The following is a 23,650-nucleotide window of genomic DNA, read 5'->3' as shown; positions in this document are numbered from 1 at the left end:
AATCTTTTTGAGATAGATTTTTCCCTAAAATCTTTTCGTTCCGATAGGGCCATACTCACAATTTTGGAATCAGAGATGGCGGTGACCACGACCTCGGTCACCTTTGAAGGTTGGCCAGGGTTTGTTTTGAACTCCTCCACCGCACTCTCTGCGTTGGTCAATTCCGAGGATATAGCCATGGTCCGGACGTAATAGACGTACCTCGTGAAAGGTACCAAGTTGGCCAACATAGCCTCACCGCTCTTGTCAGGCGCACTGACTTCCCAGCGGTCGTCGCAGGGATCGTCGTTGCTTTTTGATGGGAATCCAACCGGGTATCTCATGTGATAGAAAACGTAACCGATGAAGGCTCGAGGGTCCTTAAAAATTACGGTCGCATTGGTCGGCTCGCGGGGCTCTCCCAACTCTACCCGGGATGTGACATTTACCATAGCAAATCTCGATCCCACACTTGTTGTAGTGACTGTGAGAACTTCGGTTCCACCTGTAAATGAAATTATTCGAATTAGTTTTAGCCAAATTATTTATTATATCAGTTTGAATGTTTTATAATCGAGACTAGGGACTATGAGCACTCACAGGATCCGCGGTTTCCGTTCGAGTCTGTGGCCACATCGCGCTTGTCGAAAGACGTCGGCTTAGAGGCCAGCATGGGCAGCAGTCGGTTGATCGTGGACACGCACAGTTTCTGGTTGAAATGAAAGAAGACGCCGCCGTTCCTAATGAAAACAGTTTGATTCGGTGGCCAGAGCTCCTCCAGATCGCGATTATCCAGCACATACAACGCGAATCTTTTCGACTCCATCGGCGGATTGCCGCTAATTTCGGTTAGGGATTTGAAGAATTTTAACGATTTCAAGCCGTAGGTCAGGTGAACCATTAGCGAGGATTGAATTTTATGAATGGCACCCAGATTCTTTTCCAATTCATCCATGACGTGAACTGGGGAAAGAAAGAAATAAATGAATATTCATTTTGCTTTTTTGCTAAAAACATTAAAATTAAAACACAAATAAAATCAATAAAAGGACCACAAATAATTTGAGCTACTTCTTGTTCAGAATATATTGGTGCCACTAGCCACTCCAAGCCACTTGGTTAAATGTCTTGCATTTTAAAATAACAGAGTGATCGGTAAGATTCTCGGTATATATCAAGGCATTAGTAAACAAAATCATTTTCAATGTACAATAAAACCAAAAAAAAAAACACTTCACTTTAAATTTTCATTGTGTGGGCACCACACACTTTTGAGCTGCGCAAGATTCCCTAGAATCTACGTGCTCGAACCCAACTTTCTAGCTTTTAATGTTTAAGATCTCAGCATTCATGTGGACAGAAAGACGGACAAGGCTAGATTGACTCCACTAGTGATACTGATCAGGAACATCAATCCAATATAAATCCGGATTATGCCATTATAGGGATGTATTTTGTTTAGCTGAATAATTCTGTCCCGTTGCACATGGAACACTCACCACCGCTTTCACGTTTGATGCTGATAGTAAGGGGATCTTCTCCTGTTATTATGGTGCAGCCCAGATACTCCCGCGCGCGCTGCAAGCTGTCGATGAGACCGGGGGCGCACTCCTTGTCACACCTGCCGCCTGGGCATGGTTCGCACAGGACCTTTGAGTCCACCTGCTTGTAGCCTGGTGGACAGCGGACCATACAATTTCCGTGGAATGGGATGCCGGATAGTTCCTTGCCCTTTTCGAATTTTGTCAAATTGATGCACTCCCTTTCCGTAACGCAGCGGCTGTCGAACTGTGGATGATAAAACGGGTCAAATATGGACCATCATAGAGTGGAATTTGGGCTGCAGGTCTTACCCGAAAATAGCCAATCGGACAGGCATCCATGCAAACGTTATTAAGCGACACATTTCGACAGCTGATGCAGCTCTCCTTCCCATTCTTGTCTCTGACGCATCCCAAACAGTCCTTGTGGCAGCACGTTTTCTCATCAATGCAGTTGTTTTTGCACTCCGCGGGACAAACTACAGAAATAAGAGAACAAATCAAGGTCAGTACAGGACGAACAGCCTGTTTTTTGGATAAACTCACTTGTCTGGCAGTTTTTGCTGTCCCAGCAAAGCCGCTGTTTATTGTGCTCGGGACACCTGGGGCCAAGCTCCACTGCTGTGGAATCGTGGCTACTTCCCATTCTGAGCTCCCCCGGACACTTGGAAAGCTGGCACTCGTGGCTGTTCTCCGACAAAATGATCTGCGACTGATTTTCGTTCCCAATAATATTCTCCCAGTTGATGGTCCTTTCGAAACACAATTTATGATTCCTCTCAATTCGAATGGCGCCGTTGGTTATTGATCGCAGCCTGGGTAGCCCCAAGTCCATAAGATCCGCATTGGAGAAGACTATAAGGGCGTATCCGTCCAGTAGTGAGAGCCCCCTGATGACGTTCAGGTTGGGGAAGACCTGCGACAGCGAGTGCAGCCCGGTTACCCGGTAGACCACAATGAAGTCGGTGACCTCGGTTAGATCCGGAAACGATCTGTTCAGGGGGCCGGCGTCGTTGATCAGGTTGATCAGCAGGAAGCCCTCGATGATGGTGCAGTTTTCCAGCTGATTAAAGTGCGACGCAGTATTCCTAATATCAATCGATTTACAAGCTGTAAGGGTGGAAGGGAAGACTATTAGTTTCTGTTTTTAGATGTACTTTTTGTGATATTACAAAACCACTATAAACCGTATATATGCAAAAAATTTATACATCATAAATATATCGAACGAAATCTTAAAATCTTATTTATGTATCCCAGAGTAAAAGAGAATATATATACATATACAACTAAGATATAATTTGTATCGATTTTTTTTCTGGTACATTTTTCTATTGTCCCTATTTCAGCTATATACCAATTAAATACCAATATAATTGCAAATTTGGAAATACTAAAAAATTATAAATTCCATAGTAGAAGACAATAAGATCAAAATCATTGAAGGTACAGGTATTTCATCTGGCGGTCGCTTTCTGAACCACCTATTATTTCGAATTTGACGGTTCGACATTTGACATTTAAATTTAAAGTTAATTCAAAATTCTTAAATGTTAAAAAAAAATGATATTCCTAAAAATAGAAGAGAATATGTCACAAGACACTAAAGCTATAAATTTGTTTGAGTTCGTTTCCAATATTTTTCTGGTTATTACTATGTACTACATGCAATAGAAAGAGTCTTTTCGAATAGCTTTCACGTGATATCTTTAAAACTGAGACACTAGCTTGCGTAGAAACGGAATATTATCTATCAAACTGTTTCAAAATTTGTACAAAGTTATAGGTTTTTTTAATAGGTTATACTTATATTATACATACGTTTTATGTTCGCTGACAATCGCATTGTTTCGTTGGATTTGCTCCTGGTCGATCGCGAATGTGCAAATACCTCCAGTGCCGTACTATCCACACCATCGGTTATATCGTTATGTTGCAAATGCTGCGGCTGCTGTGGCAACACGACTGATGCAGTGGCATGAAGGGCCATAAGATTGAGGGCTAATATCCAGATCAGACTAATATTCCAATGACGAAAATGGCGCTTGTAGTGATGAAACCGCTCTTGTTTCTCTGGTTGTTCTTCTAGTTGTTGTTGTTGTTGTGGAGTGGCACGTGGCAGCTGTTGATTATGTTTTAGTTGTTGTTGGTTGTAATTGTTAGGGCCTAAGCTCAGTCTTGTTGTTGCTGCTGCCAGTGTTTGTAGCAGCAATAGGAATTTTGTGTAATTTACATTCGATTGCTGCTGCTGTCGCCTGCGTCGCCTGTTGAAAATGCCGCAATTGAACATGAGCAGCAGCAGCGACTGCAGGGTTCGCAATATATTGTGACAATTGCTGAAGATGTTGAACTTTTCGCGCTGCGTTCGATTGTTTTTCGTGCTGCCAACGTTGCAGCGATTTCCAATGCACCGCACGCCCATCGTTCTCCTCGTTGTTTCCACACTTGTTTGGCACCGACTTTGAGAACAAGTCGCAACTGCTACTGAACCATCCGATATCATTTCAAAAAAGGCGAATGCCTTGTGTTCAAAATTCAAGTTCAAAAAGCCGTTACCGACCGCACTGCTTGCACTGTAAACTTTCCAGCCGCGCGAGCTGTTAGTTTCTTCGCTAACAGTGGGTGTCTCATCTAGTTCGACTGCTTGCTCGCAGCAACATGTATCCGGCAACATTGCTGATATGTAAAGATTTTCGTTTACTTAATATTAATAAATTATTTTTGTATTACTATAATTAATAATATTTTTATTTTAGTTTTTTACTTACCGTTTGGTCCATCGTTTTGAGTGAATGGCGGATGTAACGACATTTCCCTTCGACACAAAACACAAATGTTGCCAGGCGTAACAGTGGTTGTTGCTGCTGTTGTTGTTGATGTTGCCATATCGTTGTTTTCCATCTCGATTTTCTCGCGCTTTAATTTACCTTTTGTCACCTGCCGTTGCATATTGAACATATTCCGGTGTTTATTATAGTTTATGTTGCATTTTCCTTTATCTGCTGGCTTTTCGGAGGCTTCTCTTTCGCACTCCGCTAAGTAATCATCTTTCATCCCGCTCTCGCACGCCGTTGCAGCGGAAACCAGCAACAAATTCAGTATTGAACTTTAGTTTTTCTTCTGGGGGGTTTTTCTGTTGTCGTCAGTTGGAATGCAATTTTTCTCCGTTTTTCCCTCTATTTTACTTCGCTTCTGCGACTGTAATGAGAAGGCAGAATGTGCAAATGTTGTTGTTAGTTCTCAAGTTTAAAAACAATAAAAAGCAGAAACCTACGTAATATTATGCGAAAAAGGGCGCCAAGTGCTCGGCACACGTGTCGAACTACCTGCCGTCTGTCGATCTCTGTCGCACGAACCGATTTTAATTTTAACGCTCGACACTCGTCATTTCTCTATAATTTTTGCAGCTAGTACACACAAAAAAATGTAATGGGTAAAGTTTACCAATACAGATAGTTACGTGACTGTAAATCAAGGGTTAACAACTATGGAAAGCAGTGACGTGTATGTTACTATTTAATAGTTAAACTACCATAAAATGTTAAGTTGTGAGTATTTTGCTGTTGGAAGAGTAACTATTTCGGTGATCAATTTTTTGGGACCATTTAAATATTATATTTCTCCATTTTACCCAGTTGTTTTTTCGTGTGTACTTATGAGGCTTACGTAGGACGGTAACAAGACCTATTTCACATTTTGTTTATCGCTAAAAGTCCTAAAGAATATACGCACGATGATTATGTATTCATTGAAAAAACATTTGTGTGTATGATGATCATGTAAATAATGTTAAATCTTGATAACAGTTGCCAATTGCCTCTTAAAATAGAACTGCTTATTTGAACCCGATTTTGTACACATACTTACAAATAAGGAACTCCAAAGTTTTAGATAAATCCCATTATGATTTTATAAACCTTTCAAAATAGTGGCTTTTTAGTGTAGAATTTAATAAATATAATATAAGAACTTATATTAAAACATTATTTTTACTAGTCCCGACAAAGTTTACTAATCTTTTGCTCCTGTTTTCCTGTTTTAACTTCAAATAAACATTTTTTAACCAACTATTTTCTTTCATCCCACAGTTTCAACATTTTGAGATATACTTTCTTATCTCATGACCTAGCAACGAACGAATTGAAACTATTTTGGGTTTTCAATAATTTAAATCTGCTGAATAAAAACACAAAATACCATAACAACAAATGCAAATAGTCGAACTGAAACAGCTGAGAGCCGGCGTGCCGCTCTGGCCGTCTCGCTCGCACTCGCTGAAAGAGGAGTGCGGCTTGCTGAATAAAGCAGTAACAGTAACAACAACAAAATAAATAATTTTATGCGGCAGACAAAAGAACAGAATAAATAAAAATGGCAAGCATATGGAGAGCGATTTTTTTCGCCCTAGCATTGACGTTTATTTTTTTGTTTTTTGACTGTATTTTTCCCTATTTATTTGTTTTGTTGCTTTTTGAATGACGCGCGACATTCGTTTGACGTCGGCAGCGCAGTCGCGTTGTAAAGCGTAGTAAATAGTAATTGCAAGTGTGTGCGATTTTTACTACGCTGTAATTCATCAAAATCTACGCTTTTCCCAACGGGTGTTGCGTGCAAAGTGATGTGCACTTACTACTATTTTCATCTTCTAATTTTGGGGCGTAACTTGGGGCAGTAAAAGGGAAAATGCGGCTGCGTGGCAAAGGAAAAGGAAAAGGCGAGCGGAAAGAGAGCGGGTTGTGCGAATTGTGAATTTCTGCTGCGTAGTTGGAAACGTAGTAGATGTGCCCCACACACAAACGCACAAAACCAAATAAAAAAATAAAACCGCACACGCAATTTGTTCTTGTTTTGCAAATTTTTCTAGCTTGTCGCCGCTCAAAAAAAAAGAAAAAAAAGAAAACAAGCAAAAAATTAACAAAACCCTCTCTGCTTTTCGCTCCCTCTCTCTTGCTCTTTCTCCTTCTCTCAGCATGCTCTCATCTAATGCTGCTTGTTTATTATGCTTGATTTGTTTTTGTTCCTATTGTTGCTTTTATTGCGCAGTAAAAAATAATACCATCGGCGAGCAAATGTCGCGCTATAAATACATAAAAAAAATGTTCAACTAAAATAATTAAAATGGTTATAGCACACACATAAAATTAAGAGACTCGCCCGAAAAACAAAAACCAAATATACTACAACTTAATAAAACGAGCTCTCTTCTCACAAACACACTCGACACGGTGACTCCCAAACTGTGCCTCTCAAACCTTCGCCCGGTGTGTGCCGGTGTGTATGTGTGTATGTATGCATGTGTGGGTGACCCAGATTCCGTCGACTGTTTTTTTTTTTCAGTTTTATCGTTCAGTTCAAACCAACAACTACTAACTAAGAAGAAGAAAATTCCGGTGAGCAACATTTCCGGACAACACAACATTGTCAGAAGATCGGAGGCCTGATGATGGCCGATATGGCTATAGCGATAAGAAGATAGTAGAAACACCAAAATTTCCTACATTCGCTAAAAAACATGCATGTAGTCCGAAAACGTTAGCAGAAAAAAAAAATTTCTGTAAAAACAACTAAACCTTTTCTATTCGCAGCTTGAAAAATTAATTATCCTAACTTCTTGGAACAATTAGGTAATTTTTGGGAGTTTAGAAGCTCTAGCTATACTCTTTAAGTTGCCACAGAAATTGTAATTTGTGAATCTATAATTAGATAAGAAATAACAAATTTGTAGATCGGAACAGTATATAAAAATATTTTTTTTAATTACAAGATACTTTATGATTTTCACCTAAAAAATACAAATTCTGGATAGATTCCACTACCTATCTACCAACTGTAAAAAATGTAAGAGAAGCTAGAAATATCCGATCTACAACATTTGTGAAATGTTGAAGGATTTTTTGAAAAATCTTTGTTATAACAACATTTTTGGATCGGAACAGAATATAAAAATTTTTTTTTGTAATTACAAGATACTTTATGATTTTACCTAAAAAATAAAAATTCTGGATAAAGTGCACTACCTATCTACCCACTAAAAAAAGATAGAGATATCCGATCTAAAACATTGGTAAAATGTTGAAGAATTTTTTGGAAAACCTTAGTTATAAGTAAGATTCCAGTAATCCAATACTTAATATATTAGGAAACTAGTATGTTGCTAAGATACTTAATATTATACCAGGGGTTTAAGTCCAAATCTTTAATCTGCTATTAGCGTCATACTCCCCGAGTAACAGGCATAAAAATAGCCAAAGTTAGGAACTATGGAATGTACAAAGCTGCAAAACTCTTGCCACTTAAAAACGGTTAGATCTCGAAATATAGTTGCTCGGCTAAAGTGGAAACACGGCGGTCGCCGATGACGCGATAAGGGGTAGGGAAGGGCCGACCTAGGCCATTCTATAGCGAAACTGGCTCGGCTGGCGGCTTATCAGCACTCATTTACACACATGGAAATTAACAGCGAACGCAAACGGTCCGAACGCTGGCGAGCGTTTTATTGTTTAATTTCGTTTAACGCTCCTCGGGCGCCACTGTGCACGCGCCTCGTAAAAAAGTGTAAAGGTGCATTTGGCACGCCTAACTGTCATTTGCGCTTGTTTTTTACAACTCATTGTTTTCCCTTTACTAAGTGCAAATGGCAAAACTACTTTAAAGGGCACTGTTTCTGGCCGCGAATGGGTTACTGTTTCCTCCGCATAAAAGATTATCTAAACACCAGTTAATATTTGACTTCAAATTTATGTACAACGTTTTGGGAAAGAACTTTACTTTTCATAATGCAAACTCTCTAAACCATCTACAACTGAAAGTTCACTGAGTTAACTTTTAAATAATCTAAGCAATTGTAAAATTGTTATTATTTACCTTTGTTTTAGAATTATATTTGCTAAATTTATACATACATATATAAGCTTTTATATTTGTTATTTTTTAATAAAGTTTAATTAACGAAAGAAACCGTGTTTATGATTGTAAATTATAAATATACCGTATAACTGCATTCTGGAAACTCCATAAAACTGCCTAGGAGGGTGCACTGCTTGAGAAGGACGTTAAATATTCAAGAACCACATAAAAGATACAAACCCCTCTACGAATACCCCCCATTTTATGAGCAGTGAATGTAAAAATGCTGATCTGAATAGCGAAAAACATTAAAAGCAAAAATTCCCAAGAAATTTACAAAATGCAGTGCTACGCACGCGTTGCTTTTCTCTTAGCCCCACTAATCTGACTCACTGGCAGAAAAAGAGGGGAAAACAACAACATTAAACACAGACGGTCAGAAGCAGCAATAACAACAATAATAATCATAACAATAACAACAACATTAACGTCGGCATTGACGCAATAACGGGCTGGAAAAAGGCCAGAAGACTGGAGAATGAGAATCAGAGACCGGAGACCGGAGACCGGAGAATCAGAGATCGGAGAGACTGAGAGGCCGAAGCCAAAAGCCAACAACATTCCAATCCGAAACAAAGCTGCCAGACCAGTTAAGAAGCAACGACAACAATCCGAAAGAATAACAAACAAAAACAACAGCCTCCAGAAGACGACTACTGGGGCGAAGAAGAAGAAGAAACTGAAGAAAGAGACCAGACCAATACCAAGACTAGCTTATTGAAATATTTCTTATGCTCCAAATCCAAATCCGACGTCTTTTGGTCAAGTCTCTTTTGTTTTCCGAGTTTCAAAGCAACCGAAAAGGTGGAAAACAATAAAATTATCGCATTATGATAAGCTGAGATCAGGCCAGACTCACTGGGAGATATGAACAATCAGAAACCTGATTCGGACGATCGAAAGTCAAACTTTATATCGATGGGCCGATGCCGATGCCGACGCCGATGATGATGATCATCGTCAGGTGGTGCCGCATCCCATTCATAATATCTCAATCTCGCCGGTTTGTCACAGCATCCACTTGTTTCCATTCGCCTGCCTGCCTTTGCGCATATTTTGTTGTATAATTCCGAAAAGCTTTATTTAAGCGAGCATTTAAATGGTTGAATAAATATTAATAGATACTTTAGCGATGTGTCTATATGGTCAACTGGGGGATTCACCTAACATTTTACCTGACGATTCGTTAACAGGTGTTTAGTAAAAATTCCATAGAGGACGGACGCTTAGGAAAGTTACACTAGTAAATAAATAGTCTGTCTTTTCTTTAAATAACACAAAATAATATGGGGGTATATTATTTCAGTTTTCATTTTCGCAACTCAATATTCATTCTATGATTGTATCAAGACATCTAGAGACTTCTGAGATTAGGTGTTCGAGTGATTCAAGCAAAATACATAGATACCTATCAGAACCAGTACCCTCGCACTGCCTTTCGGGATCACCGTGACTTACAACTAAATACCGGTCACATGTGGCGCCCTCTAATCTTCAGATCTGCCCACTCATGCCCAGAATGCGGATCCAGACGTTTGCTGTCCATCCAAACGTCGGCTTTCGCACAGGCAAAGGTGACTGAAACCTTCGAGCACTTAAATAGTTATACTTTTTAGTTGTTGTCTTGGTATAAATATATATTTGTAGCACTGTGAGTGCGGGCCTGTTGTTTTGCTTGATGATATGGACGGTTTGTATGCGAATAGTGTTTTTGCGGCGAGTATCGGAGTGTGCGAGGTGCGAGTTCTAGATAAGCAACGTGACGCCGCCTCACGCGAGATAAATAACTTTGTCCCATTGCCGGCTAAGTGGCAGAAAGAGACGGCCACTGGCCGAGAACGAGAGAGAGAGAGGTTGGAACTTTTGCAAATAACAAATATGACATTTAAATGCGACTACTAACGGGGGGCACAATTATCCATGGAGATAATGCCGCCTGCCCAGCCCCCAGATGTACGGAACCCAATTATACCATTTAATTGTGGGTGTCGGGCAGTCTTTCCCGCTGTGATGAAATAACAATGAATTATTTCATCAGTAATACAGTTTTTTGGGTGAGAATATTAAATGATAATACGAAATTAATTAAAGATACGAGTTATTTGAGTCAATCATATATCAATGTACATACTAAAGATTTGTTATAGAACGAACCAATTTGAAATTTATGTTAGGGCTATAACTCGTTTATATTTGATGATATTTATTTGAAGTTAAATATTTAATTTGGGAAATATCTCAATGATCCTCACACAAAATTTGAGAAGAAAAACATTACTTTTTAAATCCATTTCCGACAATGGACTAATTTTTAAATTTTTTTAAGATCCCAGTTTATGTATTAAAAATATAGACGTTATTATTTTGTATAGAGTTAAGCATAAGAAAATGCACAAACATGTGCTCAGCTCATAATGTAAAAACGGAAAACCCAACCACCATACACATAATCTGGATTCTTTGAATAAGTGGCTTAGCAAAATTATTATCGTTATTCACCAATTATTTATGGCATTAACTAAACATTCCCTGTGGTTTGTTTGAGTTCGCAAACAAGTTGGGATTTTCCAATCTCATTCTGGGTATTTCGCTCGACTCACTTTGTAATCTCTATAAACAAGCTGCCAACCAACGACAGCCCATTATGCGGAATCGGTGTTTGGGCTTGGTATGCATTTCCCCAATCCACTGACTTTTTTACGACAAACAATTGCCCCGAAATAATGGCCGTTAATTTCAAATGAACTGGAGTCGTAAAAGCGAATAAAAGTGGCCTCTCTATGGGTGGATTCTTCGCCGGCTCTACGTTGAACTGACTCTCCAGCAAGCACTATGTAAGGCTGTACCAGGCGGTGCCTGTTTTTCCAGAGGGTTTTTATCGGGGAAGTTTTCAGAAGCGGCATTACATTAAAGGAGCTGGAAAACGCAGGGTGGAAACATGCGGGCAGGGTTGCTATGAAGCTATAAAACACTTGGAATTATGGAAATGAGTAAATGTCTAAATTTTAACGAGATACATAATTACTATGAGGGACATGAAAACCCTTCCAGTTAAAAAGCTCAATCTCGATATAGAGAATTTCAAAGCATAGAAGAATATAATAATAATTATAATATAAAATAAGATTAACAAAAGTAACAAATTGTAAAAACCGCGCGGTAGAGGTTTTTCCAACATAAAAACAAATTCCTATTGAGTTGGATCATAAAAGTCAAGCCAATAATATAATCAACTTGAAGACAGTAATTATTATTTTACGACTATGATTTCAATTGACTTGCTTGGCTTGTCACCGATTGATTTTTTGTGCTGTTTTTGTGTTTCTTATGTAGTGAATGCCCTCGTTGCGGTTGATCTTTTTGCTGCTGCTGGTGATTGAGCCCGTTCAACGGCACTCGATTCAAGCCAACCAGAAAATGAACCTCACACCCCACAGAAAGCCACCCAACCCCTCAGCACTCTGGTAAATGTCTCGCGTGTTTTGTTTGTTTGCATGATCATTCATAAACTCGTAAAAAATTCAAAAACAAACAAAAACGCCACAAAAAAATTCCAATAAAATTTTCATTAACACACGAAAAATACCAAGAAATAGAAAACGCAACGAAAACGAGGAGATCCGTTTCGAAAAGCGAACATAAAACGTAACGAAGCATACAACAATAACGACAGTAACGATTCGAGGCCTAGCCCACAAACCCGTCGAACCCAATCGAAACGGAGCCGATCCAAAAAACCATTACAAGAGACACCTGCGAAAATGTTAAAATAATAATGAAATGCCAGTGCGCCCTACAAGAAATTAACTCCGATACGTGAGCATACAAAGTAAACGGCTTTTATATTTCTGGGCATTCCACATTCCAAACGCACGAACAGCAAAAGGGGTATTGGGGGGTGGAGTCGGAACCGTGACGGAAATTCCACGATCATGACGTACTCGTCATGGCGATGACAGACTTTTATCGCCTCGAAATCGTTGGTAATCACAATCACCACATAAATAATTTATACAATTCTGAACCGTAGCACTCGATTAATGTTGGTACCGGTAAACTCTGTTAAATAGTGAATTTGTAGTAATATAGTAATAACCAGATCTCTTAAACTTGCCATTTTTAATGTAATTATTTTCTCTATTATTGTATCTATTATATCGAGCGATTGCATTGATTAATCGATCGCTGAGCAAAAACAATTTTGTTCATCTCTAACTAATTTATCGTGTCATACAAGCCTTTCAATCCCTTACATTCGGCATCCATAAAACATACAACAATCGTTGGATCGTTGGGCATGTCAACAGTAAATACGCATATCGCAGTCAAAACTCAGCCGATAACAACAATTGGGAGCCAACCGTATCGAAAATCTAGAAAAGTCACAAGCCTCGTCAAGAACAACAACGTCAGCTGATTAAAACCAAAAATGCCGATCTCAGTGCGTGAGCCAAGTCAGAGGTGGCCAATCGGAGATGGACAGCGATAACGATAGCGATAGCAGCTATTACTCCGATTTTTTCAATGCTACCCTAGATACTCTAATACTAGCTTTTGTAATAGTAAAAACATAAATATTTCCCTTCTGCATAAGGAAAACTAATATTTATATGTTTTTAGTCTTGATGTATGTAGTCACATATTGAAATGAAGTTCATGTTAATCAGATAGTAACATTTTCGAAACTCATAAGTCAATCGATTCCACCTCATTTATTTTCACGTTAGTATTCCAACCTTTGGGTAAATATTCAAAAATATGCATTTCACACGACAATCAGCCGCAATCTAAATCCCAGAAAAGACGTTCATTACCCCGCCACGAAATCTCGTGACTTTCACTAGCAGATAGACCCCCAGACTTTGGTCATCAATCACATGGGCAGGCCGGTAAAGTACCACAGCCTTGTGACAATCCAATAAGCCGTCACGTTCGAATCAAAATACATTGTTTATTGCACATTTTCCCGGCTGTCTCATTTGATTCGTTTGTTTTTTATCGAAGCACTCGTACTTTGCACACGTCATCGTCATATCGAAGACGATGATTAGGGGCGATCCTTGACGTGATGTTGTTATTTTTACAGTTGCATTCCCGGCTCGACTGTCGAGTGCTAACTACCGCACACACCCCACTTTGCTGTCTGTGTTTATTCAATGAATTATTATTCAGTCGATCGGCAGGCATTGAATTTCACAATAACAATAACAAGATAAGGGCGAACATTACTAGTGCAATTGTTCTACTAAAATTAATGATACGAACAAAGTTCATGCAAACAAATCAGCGACTAAAATTAGATTCCAGGAAGGCAATTACGATTGATCACTTAAAAAGCATATCTGCGGAGTTGTACACGAGCAGGGTAAAAATATCCAAGTAAAACTTATCTGCATACCTTTATAGGTTGGACACTTCGTAATGAGATTGTTATTTATTCTTTCCACATAGAAAACCTGAAAGAGAATAAAAAGGTATAAGTTAGTCAAAATATTAATGATACATTTCAAATATATTAATCTAAAGAGAAAGAATTTACAACGGGATGTAGAGCCCAACCCACCTCATATCATAATGTTTAAGGCTTGTCCACGACTGATATTTACTATCATAAGTCCCCCCCCCCCCCCTCTGATCTATCAGTCAGGTGAACAGCTATGCAAGTGCTGTTTGCAACTTTGTCACATTTTGTCAATAAATAAGGTTAGGCTTATATAAATAGGCATTAACAGACGATCCCTTTATTCCCCATTTCGAGTTCCTGTTTGCCGACAGCAAATATTGCTGGAGTATTACACGGAATGAGCAATTTATATGGCACTTCCTGTTATGTTTGCTTCCCAGTTGACCCATTTATTTTGTAAGCCAATATTTTTTTTCGCTACAAATAGCTTATACAGAATTCTAGGAATGCTACCAAAACTAGCGCGAAGGCAATAAAAACAACTTGAGCTAATGTGATTGATCGAATAGGCAAGTCCCCTTTTTCTAAGTTAAGTTTAAAGTTTAACTTTTAAAATAAACATTGAAATAAAATAGAATATTTCGAGTAATGACTGAGATATATTAAAAAATGTTTTAGAAATGATGGTTGCTCAAGGAATTTTTTTAAGATCAATGTAAGTGTTTTGCATAACAAGTAAGTCAGTGGAAAACAATTTTGTATTTTCAATTGTATTCCTTATATTCACAAACACACTTGTAATCCCCTTTCATAACTCTTCCACTTTGATAAGATTTTTTGAAGTTCATATGTTGGTTTCCGCCTTGCAAAAATAAAGCTGGCGCCTGATATATAGTATTTCGGATCGTATCAGTACGTGCGAATTACAGACTATATGCCACATGCACACGTAAGACGATATGTGCAATATCAAATATTGATGGGTGTCCTATTTGTGTAAACACTTTGGTACACAATCAATTGCAGTCTTTATGCTTTGACAGGGTCTCTGATACAGGCAGTAAACATGGTTAAAGACCATATACTGTCGCCTATAATCCCTGTCAACCATTCATTGTTTACATAGTAGTTTCATTGGAATTCGGCACAAGTTGCGGTTGCTACTTGTTCTGTTTTCGCCTCGGCTCATTTTGCAAGCCTGCAAAGTTTATCTTTTAGTGAAATATAAATTACAGGGAACTATTTATTCTATTTAATAGATAGATTTACTTATGCTTACAATTTCCCTTTTTCATCTTAATCAAATCAATTTTACAGACAGTTTATAATCATATAATAATCGGCATTAATTAACATTAATTAAAATCTGTAAGCCGTCTCAAATTATTGAATACGAAAACAAGTTTTGCCTTTCGATTGAATCGTGTGAAATATGTATCGCTTCGCTTTCATAATGTTGAGTAATTAAAGCTGGGGCAACACAGCCGCATTTCCAATAATGACTAAATGATTAATTATAGTAGCTAAGCAATTCCTGGTTAGACGGTAAGTATTTAAAGACCTTGAGCTGGCCAGTTCCGGTCAGATAAGACGCTGTTGGCAGATCCTTTCCAGTTTTGTTTTTTATTTTTTGTATCTTTATTATTGACTTGCGGTTGGGTCCAAGTTGAAATCCGCTTGGGCTTATACCACATTTTTGTGGTTTTGTTGTTTATCAAAGTGTTAAATACGCAATGGAATACATTTCAACAGCTACGGTCAAAATAGTAGTGATAACTATTTTTTTTTAAGTTATTTATTATTATTTAAGATGTAATTACTATCCAAAAGTTCTGAAAAGTTACTTTATTATATTTGTTTCCAATACGATTGTTTAAAGTTCATATATCTGAATTTTCATTCTGTGAAACTAGATTTATATGTTTTTATAATAACTTTAAAAGGGTACAAATACCAATTTTCTTTTAAGTTAAAAAGAAGAGTTTTAATATCTGTTTAACTGCTTTAAATACTATTATTTTCACCGCAACTGTGTTTGGATACATGACTGTGCGAGTGAGTGTGCGGTATTTTTATTGAATGAAAGGCACGAAAAGCAACAACTGTCGATCCCATGGTACTTGCACTGCTTGCTTGGCCCCCATATCTCCGTCCCTCTCGCTCACGCGCTCTCACGCGGCGTATGTGTGAATGAATGCAGTGGCGTAAACGCCGACAACAACTACAACAACAACAACAAAGGCAAGCAGCGTGAATCAAGTGAATGAAATATTTAGCGCGCCTTTTTTTTCTCTGTGTGTAATGACATTTTCAAGTGTCCGGACGCCCGTTATCCGTGTGAGTGTTTGCTTATGCAAGTGTGTGAGTCCATGCATGTGTGTGGAATGCAAGTGAGTAAACAACAATAATTGTCAGCGGCAATAACAGAAATAACATTTCATATAAATTCCGATTTGATAAGCTTTCTTCTCTAATCTCGACAGGGGATTTTCCCCCCTCCCCCGTCGTTTGCCTTTCGTCTTGTTTTTTTGTTGTTGTTATTTTTTATTTTGTTTGTTGGCCAACGCGGTGTTTGCTCACTTTTATTATTTATGATACGTTCCGCTCCCCATTGCCCAATTACTTTGATGGAATGCATTGCACAAGGTATTTCTCTGTGTGCACGTAAGAGTGCGGATGCGGATGTGTGCGAGTGTTTGATTTGGCATTTTTAAGTTATCAATGAATTTCACACACACACACACTCGAAAGGCGGGCGTGAGTAGAGTAAATTTGTACGCGTACTTATTGGATTCGATTTCATTCACAGCCAGAGACCCCAATTTCCCCCACGTTCACCGAGAAATCCAAGTAAGTAAAACTTACTACAGTCAGACCTGGCTAGCGGGGATTCCTTTTGGGACTACTATAAAATTAAGTATATTCATATATTTTACAGTCTACAATAGACTGATTTTAAGATTTCACTACCAAAATTTAATTCTCTAAAATAATTACGTACTCCTCTATTTTCCTACTTGCATAACTTAAACAATTTTAAAATTATTTAAAATGTTTAAATTTATTCAGTTCTAAATAAATTGTTGAAATAGTCATCATATACTGGAAAATGTCTAGTCCTGGTTAATAACAGACTCCAATATTTTCCAAAAGATGAAAATAAATTCTTAAAAATAAATAAAATTATGAAATATATATTTCTACGTTTAAGTTACAGATGCTTTGCTGTATTTACCTATTGACAGAAGGTAAATAGGGCTATATTTGTTCTCCTTATCAGCTACCTTATCGCTGCTCTACGCTCACTCCACAGATATTCCCCATTCTTTTTTGGTGAATGAATATCCCCCTTTTTGGAAATGGGAACACAATAATACAACCCCATTCCGGGCCCCTCCCCATTTTCCAGCCCATTCATTTATTCCCATCTGTCGGGAGGGAGGTCTTCGCTATATCTTTGGAGCTAAATCAGAACTTTGACGGGCCAGTCACAAGTCAAGCTAATTAATAACAAGCTATGTATGGTCCGAGAAAAGATTTCCCCGTCCCCCCCAAATATAAATTTTTGTTCTTACATGTTATCAGTCGAGATTCTCGCTCGTGCGCCCCCTCATCTTTTGCTTTTCTTATTTTTTCTGCTCGCCGCTTGTCAAATTTGACATTTGCTATTGAACCGTTCATAAAATAGGCGCCAGACTGATTTTTGCTTGGGTTTTCGACGCCCCTCGCCTCGCTTTCCCACTCACTTCTCGGTTTTGTTTTCTTTTCTCGTTATGATTTATTAAACATTTATTTGGCTTAATGAATTAATTTGATTTGATTTCGACAGCGTAACGGAAATGCCTGCGAGTGTGTGCGTGCGCCTTTGTCTGTGTGGGGCGCCAAAAAGGCGCGATGCACGACGCAATTGTCTGAGCTCGGGGGAAAAGTGCATGACAACACAAAAGTGGGGGAAAACAAACGGAAAACCCAAAACGACAAAGACCAGTGTGCGAAAAAGACACAGGGGAACTTCACTAAGATACATTTTCCATCTAAAGTTCAATCCATCCTTAAATACGACATTTACTTAAGTTTTCAACATAACCCTAAAAAATCGTAGGATACGGATGAACTATGTTTTCCAGATAAAGCCTTATTTAAATTGTTTATAATTTACCAATTGGTTCCGTATTCATATTTTAAAAACAAACATCTATCAATCATTATGATTCTTTAAAACAGCCCTTAACATTAATTTGATCTAATACAATTTTTGATAAATAGAAAATATTTCTAGTAGTGACATAATCTTAAGTTAACTAAAGATCCTTAAAAGTGTTAAGATTTCAGGAATCTGAAAAAATTAATTATGTTTGCCGGACAAAGCGTTATTTAAATTGTTCATAATTTACCAATTGGTTTTATTTTTAAATTTAAGATGCTAGAACATCTATCAATTATTAAAAACCATCAAACTAATTTTTACTAATAAAAGTTTAGATAAATGGAACACCTTTTTAATAGTTCCATAGTAACACTTTCTTATATATTTTATTTTTTCTGGATTATATATTGTAGTCCCAATTACAGAGGATGCACTGTATTACAACAAGCTAGGAAAAACGCAGCAGGCCTCCTGAGCATAAAATAGAACGCAATATATTTTTACAAGCGTCTGAAAAAAACGACAGCAACAACAAAAGGCAAGCAAGTTAAAATAGTTGTTTAGCTATTAAGTTCCGCTTAAATTGTTTTCACATTTACCTTATGCCTTATGCCCGCTCGCCAATGCTACAAACATAGATACACACACTTGCAGATACATACACGCATACATTGAAGCGAAAGCGCCAGCGGCAACAACAACGACAACAACAACAACCACTCTGGAATGAGGAGAACTACAATGGCAAAGTGCGAGGCACAAAAGAACCTAATCAAGAGCAAAACGCCGCAAATAAAGCAATAAACAAGACACAATATTTTTTTTCTTTCCACTTCTGCTTCTTTCCCTCTCTTTTGCGTCTTGCTCATGCCAAAAGAACAACAACAAAGCGAATAATAATACAAACAACAATGAATCGAGAGCGGTTTTGAAATATGTAGCTACCCAAACAGTGCCCAGTTTCCATCTGAGCCTCAGTCTCTCGAAGCTGAAATCTCGATTCTCAAAACTCCAGTCCCGGGCAGGAACAACAAAAACTAGAGATACAACTACTAAAACAACCGGGCAAACAACAAAAACGCTTCGATTCGAAACGGGGCAGACAGACGGACGCAGGCTGAACGAACAAGGTCTCCAAAAAGAACTACATACATATAAAAAATACAACTTATACCTTGTAACAATTAAAAGTTAACCACAGCTTTCAAATAGGACAAGAATTTCAAAACAGTATTTAACTTATCAATAATGCCCCACCAAAATTTGCATTCCGAGTGGAAAAATTTATTTTTTCTATCGATAAGATAAGTAGAAGTAAGAACTTTATAAAATTGTAAATTCACCATTGTAATACTTTTTTAACTTTTTTTAAAAATCTATAAAAATGGAATACAAACATTTTTTGTAAGATATGCAAGTCGAATCTTTCTTAGAAACTAGATGTTTATAGTTGAAAACAGATTCTAGGAAACTGTGTCAAATGTTTAATATTTATGACTAGGCAATTGTTTGCCAAGCTTTCTAAGAAAACTTTAATGTAGTCAATTTTGCATTTGAATTATAAAAGATACTTTGAATTTTATGAGACTTAATTCTCCGAAGATCTCTTAAAAGCCACACTCAGTCTTACAGGTTCTCCTAGAACTCGATTCCTATTCCCAACTATTCTCTTTCTCTCGAGAGATGAACACTACATTAGAGATCACTTGATTACTGCAGAGTAATCTCTCCATTATATGGCTGTTTTTGCTTCCTGGATGTTGCAACAATATTTGTATTACAATTAATGCATTACAATTACAAAATGACATTTATGGTAATTTGTTTTTCAATCTGAGGACAACGGCGTAGAAATAGAAATAAATTAGACAACAAATAGGCAGCGGTCACACAAAAATAAAAAACAACACGAAGACGCTTTCAATTTTACAATACGTAATAGCAAAAACAACGACAAAAACAGCGGTATCAGCGGCGGAATTGAATAAACAAATAGGAAAAGCAACAAAAACGTAAGCCAAAACAGTAGTAAAAAACAGAAATATAAAACAAGAACGAGAGACAAAAAAGAACCGACTAGAAGTGCCTAGTAAAGGCAATGTCAGGAAAAAACAAACAAATAAACTACAATAAATGTAATAAAAAATAATAAATGGAATAAAAAAAGTATTAAAATCGAAATGAATAAAAATAAACTATTCAAAGACGTAAAATTATTATTTAAATTTTGATGAGTTCTATAAATTAGAAGACTCAGTATTGTAGCGTTTTTCTCAAAAGGTTTGACGGGATTTGGTTTAAAATTGAACACATTGTTCGAAAAGTAAAATCGAATTTTGTTTAAGTTACAATTTTTGTACCTTTCCTTATAATCTTTTCGTTATATGGAAGTTCAGATGGAATTTCATCGTAAGTAAGCTAAAAGATGTGGAGTTCCAATACGTCGCTTTGAAATATTGTTTTAAGTGATTGACCGACTTTTCTTGCCTTTCTTATTTAAAGCTATCCCCTATTTTTCGAAACAATCTTGGGGGTTGTACAGGCAACCTATCGATAACAAAGGCAAATCCGTAAAGTAGCTCAACGCGCCAAAGAGCACGCACAAAAACAAAAACACATGCACGCACAAATAAGCCAACCGCAAGAAGAAGCCGAACAATCCGTAGAATCCGTGGAGGTGGAAAAAGGAGAAAGGAGAAAGGAGGGAGGGAGAAAAGGAGAAAGAGCGTGCCCAAAGCCCGGGTTTACAGTTGTTCGATCCCGCAAATCAGATTAGAGCGAGAGGGAACTAGTGCCCGGGGGTGGAGTGTGGTGAACTGAGACTGAGGTGTGAGTGGTGGGTTCATTCTTACTATTCTTGTTTTTCCTATAAAAATAAAACTGAAAGATCAGCAAGGGAAAAAAACCAAGTGCTGGCGACAGCTGAGCCACAAGATTTACATCGATCACACTTTTTATGCCACATCAAGAAGAGTCGGAGACAACAGCAATATAACAGCGAAGAGCGCCACAGCGATTGCAGCGATGGCATTTTGGCGAGACAGTCGGGTGACACACAGACAGAGACGGACACATTGGCGGAGATAGAGACGGAGACAGCGGACGGACAGGCGAACGGACGGACGGACGGGCACGACGGACGGACAAGGCAGGGCTATGCGATACATGTCAGCCGGCTTTAGCTCATCTGATTCTATACACTTGGAAATAAACACTCTCGAATCTTTAGCCTCTAGATTTTTCAAAACCCCTATGTCTGAATCCTATACAACTACGCTATGAAGACCACAGAACATTACGAAAGTCTTTTATTCAAAAAATTAAGAAATTTGTATAGTCTTTCGGTTGCACCTCGGTTGAAAGATACTTTTATTGCATAAATGATTTTCTATAACCATAAAGTTGTTTGTCAGCCGATGATAATAATAATAATACGAAGTCCTGAAGCTTTTGACATATGGAACGTCAAAGATTGTCGTATCCAGTACATATCATATCGAATGTCTCCTCTTATGTCATATTTATGATATCAATCTTAAGAGTTAGTTCAATATTTCAAGAATCCAAAGATGCCACTGAAATGGCTTAGAGCTTAAAATTAGGAAGAATTCGTAAGTACATTATTTAAATTTGCACCCTAAACGTAGAGCTCTAATATACTGAGCTGATAAGTAATACGTTAATTCATTTGTTTTTAAATATTCGGGGGATTCACGGAAGTCACATTTTAGAAGGAATTCTTGGCTACATCACTGCAGTTCCACCCGAATTTAGCGTTATCTGATTTCCGTGGTACCCCAGATACAACCCCTTTTTTTCGAGTGTGAAAATTGCTGGGCAGACGATCAGACACCAGCCCATCACACCACGCCACAACAGACCAGCATCAGATCGCCGATCCCGGTACCGCCCGGCGGAGGCAGGAGCGGGATGGGCAGCTTTTGTGTGCGGACGAGGCCATTAGATGATCGCCGCGGCTAAATTTAAATGTCTGTGCGTTTAAGTTGCAAGGCAAAAATAAATCTACATAAAACGTAAACAACACACAGCTTCGTCTCATGCTGCCTCGTTTCTTTTTGCCCCTTTTCGTTTCGTTTGCTTGTAATGACAGATCACAAGATCCGTGTAGACGGGTTGGATTTGGGATGGGATCGGATCGGAATGGATCGGGTTGTTGCCAAGGGGTTGTCTTCGGGGTCCAAGGGTTGTCTACTCCCCTCGCACCTAAGTAAGTAAATGTAAATTTTTACAGAGGTAGTGTTCACATTGCTTATGCAAAAAACAAAAAAACTGGTCAATGATTGATGATCAACATTTTGACAAGGTCCAGATTGGATTACTGTGTTATAGGAAGAACCGGGTAGAATAAAATATTATATAGGGGTTTCTGAGTTTATATAAGCTTAGCTATATTTTTCAAATGATTTATTAAATAGGTTACGTATTTAAAGAAACCTAAATCGTTTTAGGGGTTTTCAAACCAAAAGAGTTCCTTATATCATGCAACATTAATCTTAATCGTCTCGATCACATGTTTTAAAAATCTCGATTACTCAGTAGGGAACTGATGTCATTTGTATTTTGACCAAACTGTGATCAACCAATGACGGCCTAAAGTTGTTTTAAATTCAGAATACCTCAATATTCTGATTAGTCAGAGGTCGCAGAAAAATGCCTTGAGATTGAGTCACGTCAAACCAATTAAGAATTCCAAATGGAGAACAGCCTACGTATCTTGTAAATTTCCGTTGAATACGAATAAAACATTTCCGAAATTGTGTTAGTTTTTCCCTACAATGACTTTTAAGTCCTTTCACCTTTGCCCCGCTTTTCACGGTTTTCCTCCCCTTCACGAAATGAACTCTCGTTGCTCCCTCTTTAATGGCCGACTCCCCCAAGGACTTTGTTCTCCCCCCAGCAACCCAAAGATAATTTCAATTTTCGTTTATTTTTAAAACGCATTCGCCGGGGGTGTGGAATTGAAAGAGAAAATTAAAAATAGCAAAATGCATTTCTATAAAATAAATAACACGAGACAAGCGACGCAACATCCCCCGAACAAGGCCCCCAGTGAAATCACAGTGGGAAGATTTCCGAGGGGTGGACGTGCTCTAAAGGTGCAGTTTGTGGTCTGTGCACGTCTGCATTTTCTTAATTTAATTTTCGTGTTTCAGTTCACGATCAATTTCGTTCTAATGATTGTAATTAAAAACATTTTCCTACGCCACTGAGACAGAAAGTTTCACCCAGGGAAGGGTAACCGCAGTGGCGGAAGACGGAGTGGAAAGTGGGCGTTTTTGACGCCCCATCCAAGCGCCGTAGGAAAGCGAAAATTAGCGCTCGGTTGAATGCGAAATGAAAAACAACAAGAAATAACAATGGAAAATATATTCATCTTGTAATACCCTTAACAATATACAAAGATTTGCTTAGATATTTAAAATTAAATTATATGTGAATTCTTTAGATCCCTTCCACATTACAAACTTCTTTATTTTTGCATTAAAAAATCTAAGTTATTTACAGATATAATGGGATATAATATTTTGTACAATCTAGGTAAGGAATATATTTATCTACTTCCACCTAGAATTAAATATCATAGAATATCTTCCATACCCTTAGTTTTAGAGTAAATGCCATAATAGTGCCAGCAACAACAGAGACGTCAAC

General features: G+C 37.9%; 1 protein-coding gene across 1 annotated transcript in view; it reads right to left on the bottom strand.

Moving 5' to 3' along the window:
* The window catches only part of InR (Insulin-like receptor), a 53,581-nt gene that overhangs the window by 7,032 nt on the left and 22,899 nt on the right, over positions 1-23,650 (bottom strand). Inside the window, exons 3-10 of the mRNA XM_036816633.3 lie at positions 13,825-13,882; positions 4,289-4,718; positions 3,342-4,196; positions 2,067-2,630; positions 1,833-1,999; positions 1,479-1,767; positions 580-942; positions 60-484 (exon numbers count right to left, since the gene is read on the bottom strand). Coding sequence (XP_036672528.3) covers positions 60-484; positions 580-942; positions 1,479-1,767; positions 1,833-1,999; positions 2,067-2,630; positions 3,342-4,196; positions 4,289-4,574 — 2,949 coding nt within the window. The 5' untranslated portion in view covers positions 4,575-4,718; positions 13,825-13,882. The remainder of the gene's footprint in view (positions 1-59; positions 485-579; positions 943-1,478; positions 1,768-1,832; positions 2,000-2,066; positions 2,631-3,341; positions 4,197-4,288; positions 4,719-13,824; positions 13,883-23,650) is intronic.

This window comes from Drosophila suzukii, chromosome 3, assembly GCF_043229965.1.
Source record: "Drosophila suzukii chromosome 3, CBGP_Dsuzu_IsoJpt1.0, whole genome shotgun sequence".
Lineage (NCBI taxonomy): Eukaryota > Metazoa > Arthropoda > Insecta > Diptera > Drosophilidae > Drosophila > Drosophila suzukii.
The sequence above is the reverse complement of the archived record's forward strand: the minus strand, read 5'-3'. Positions and strand labels throughout refer to the sequence as shown.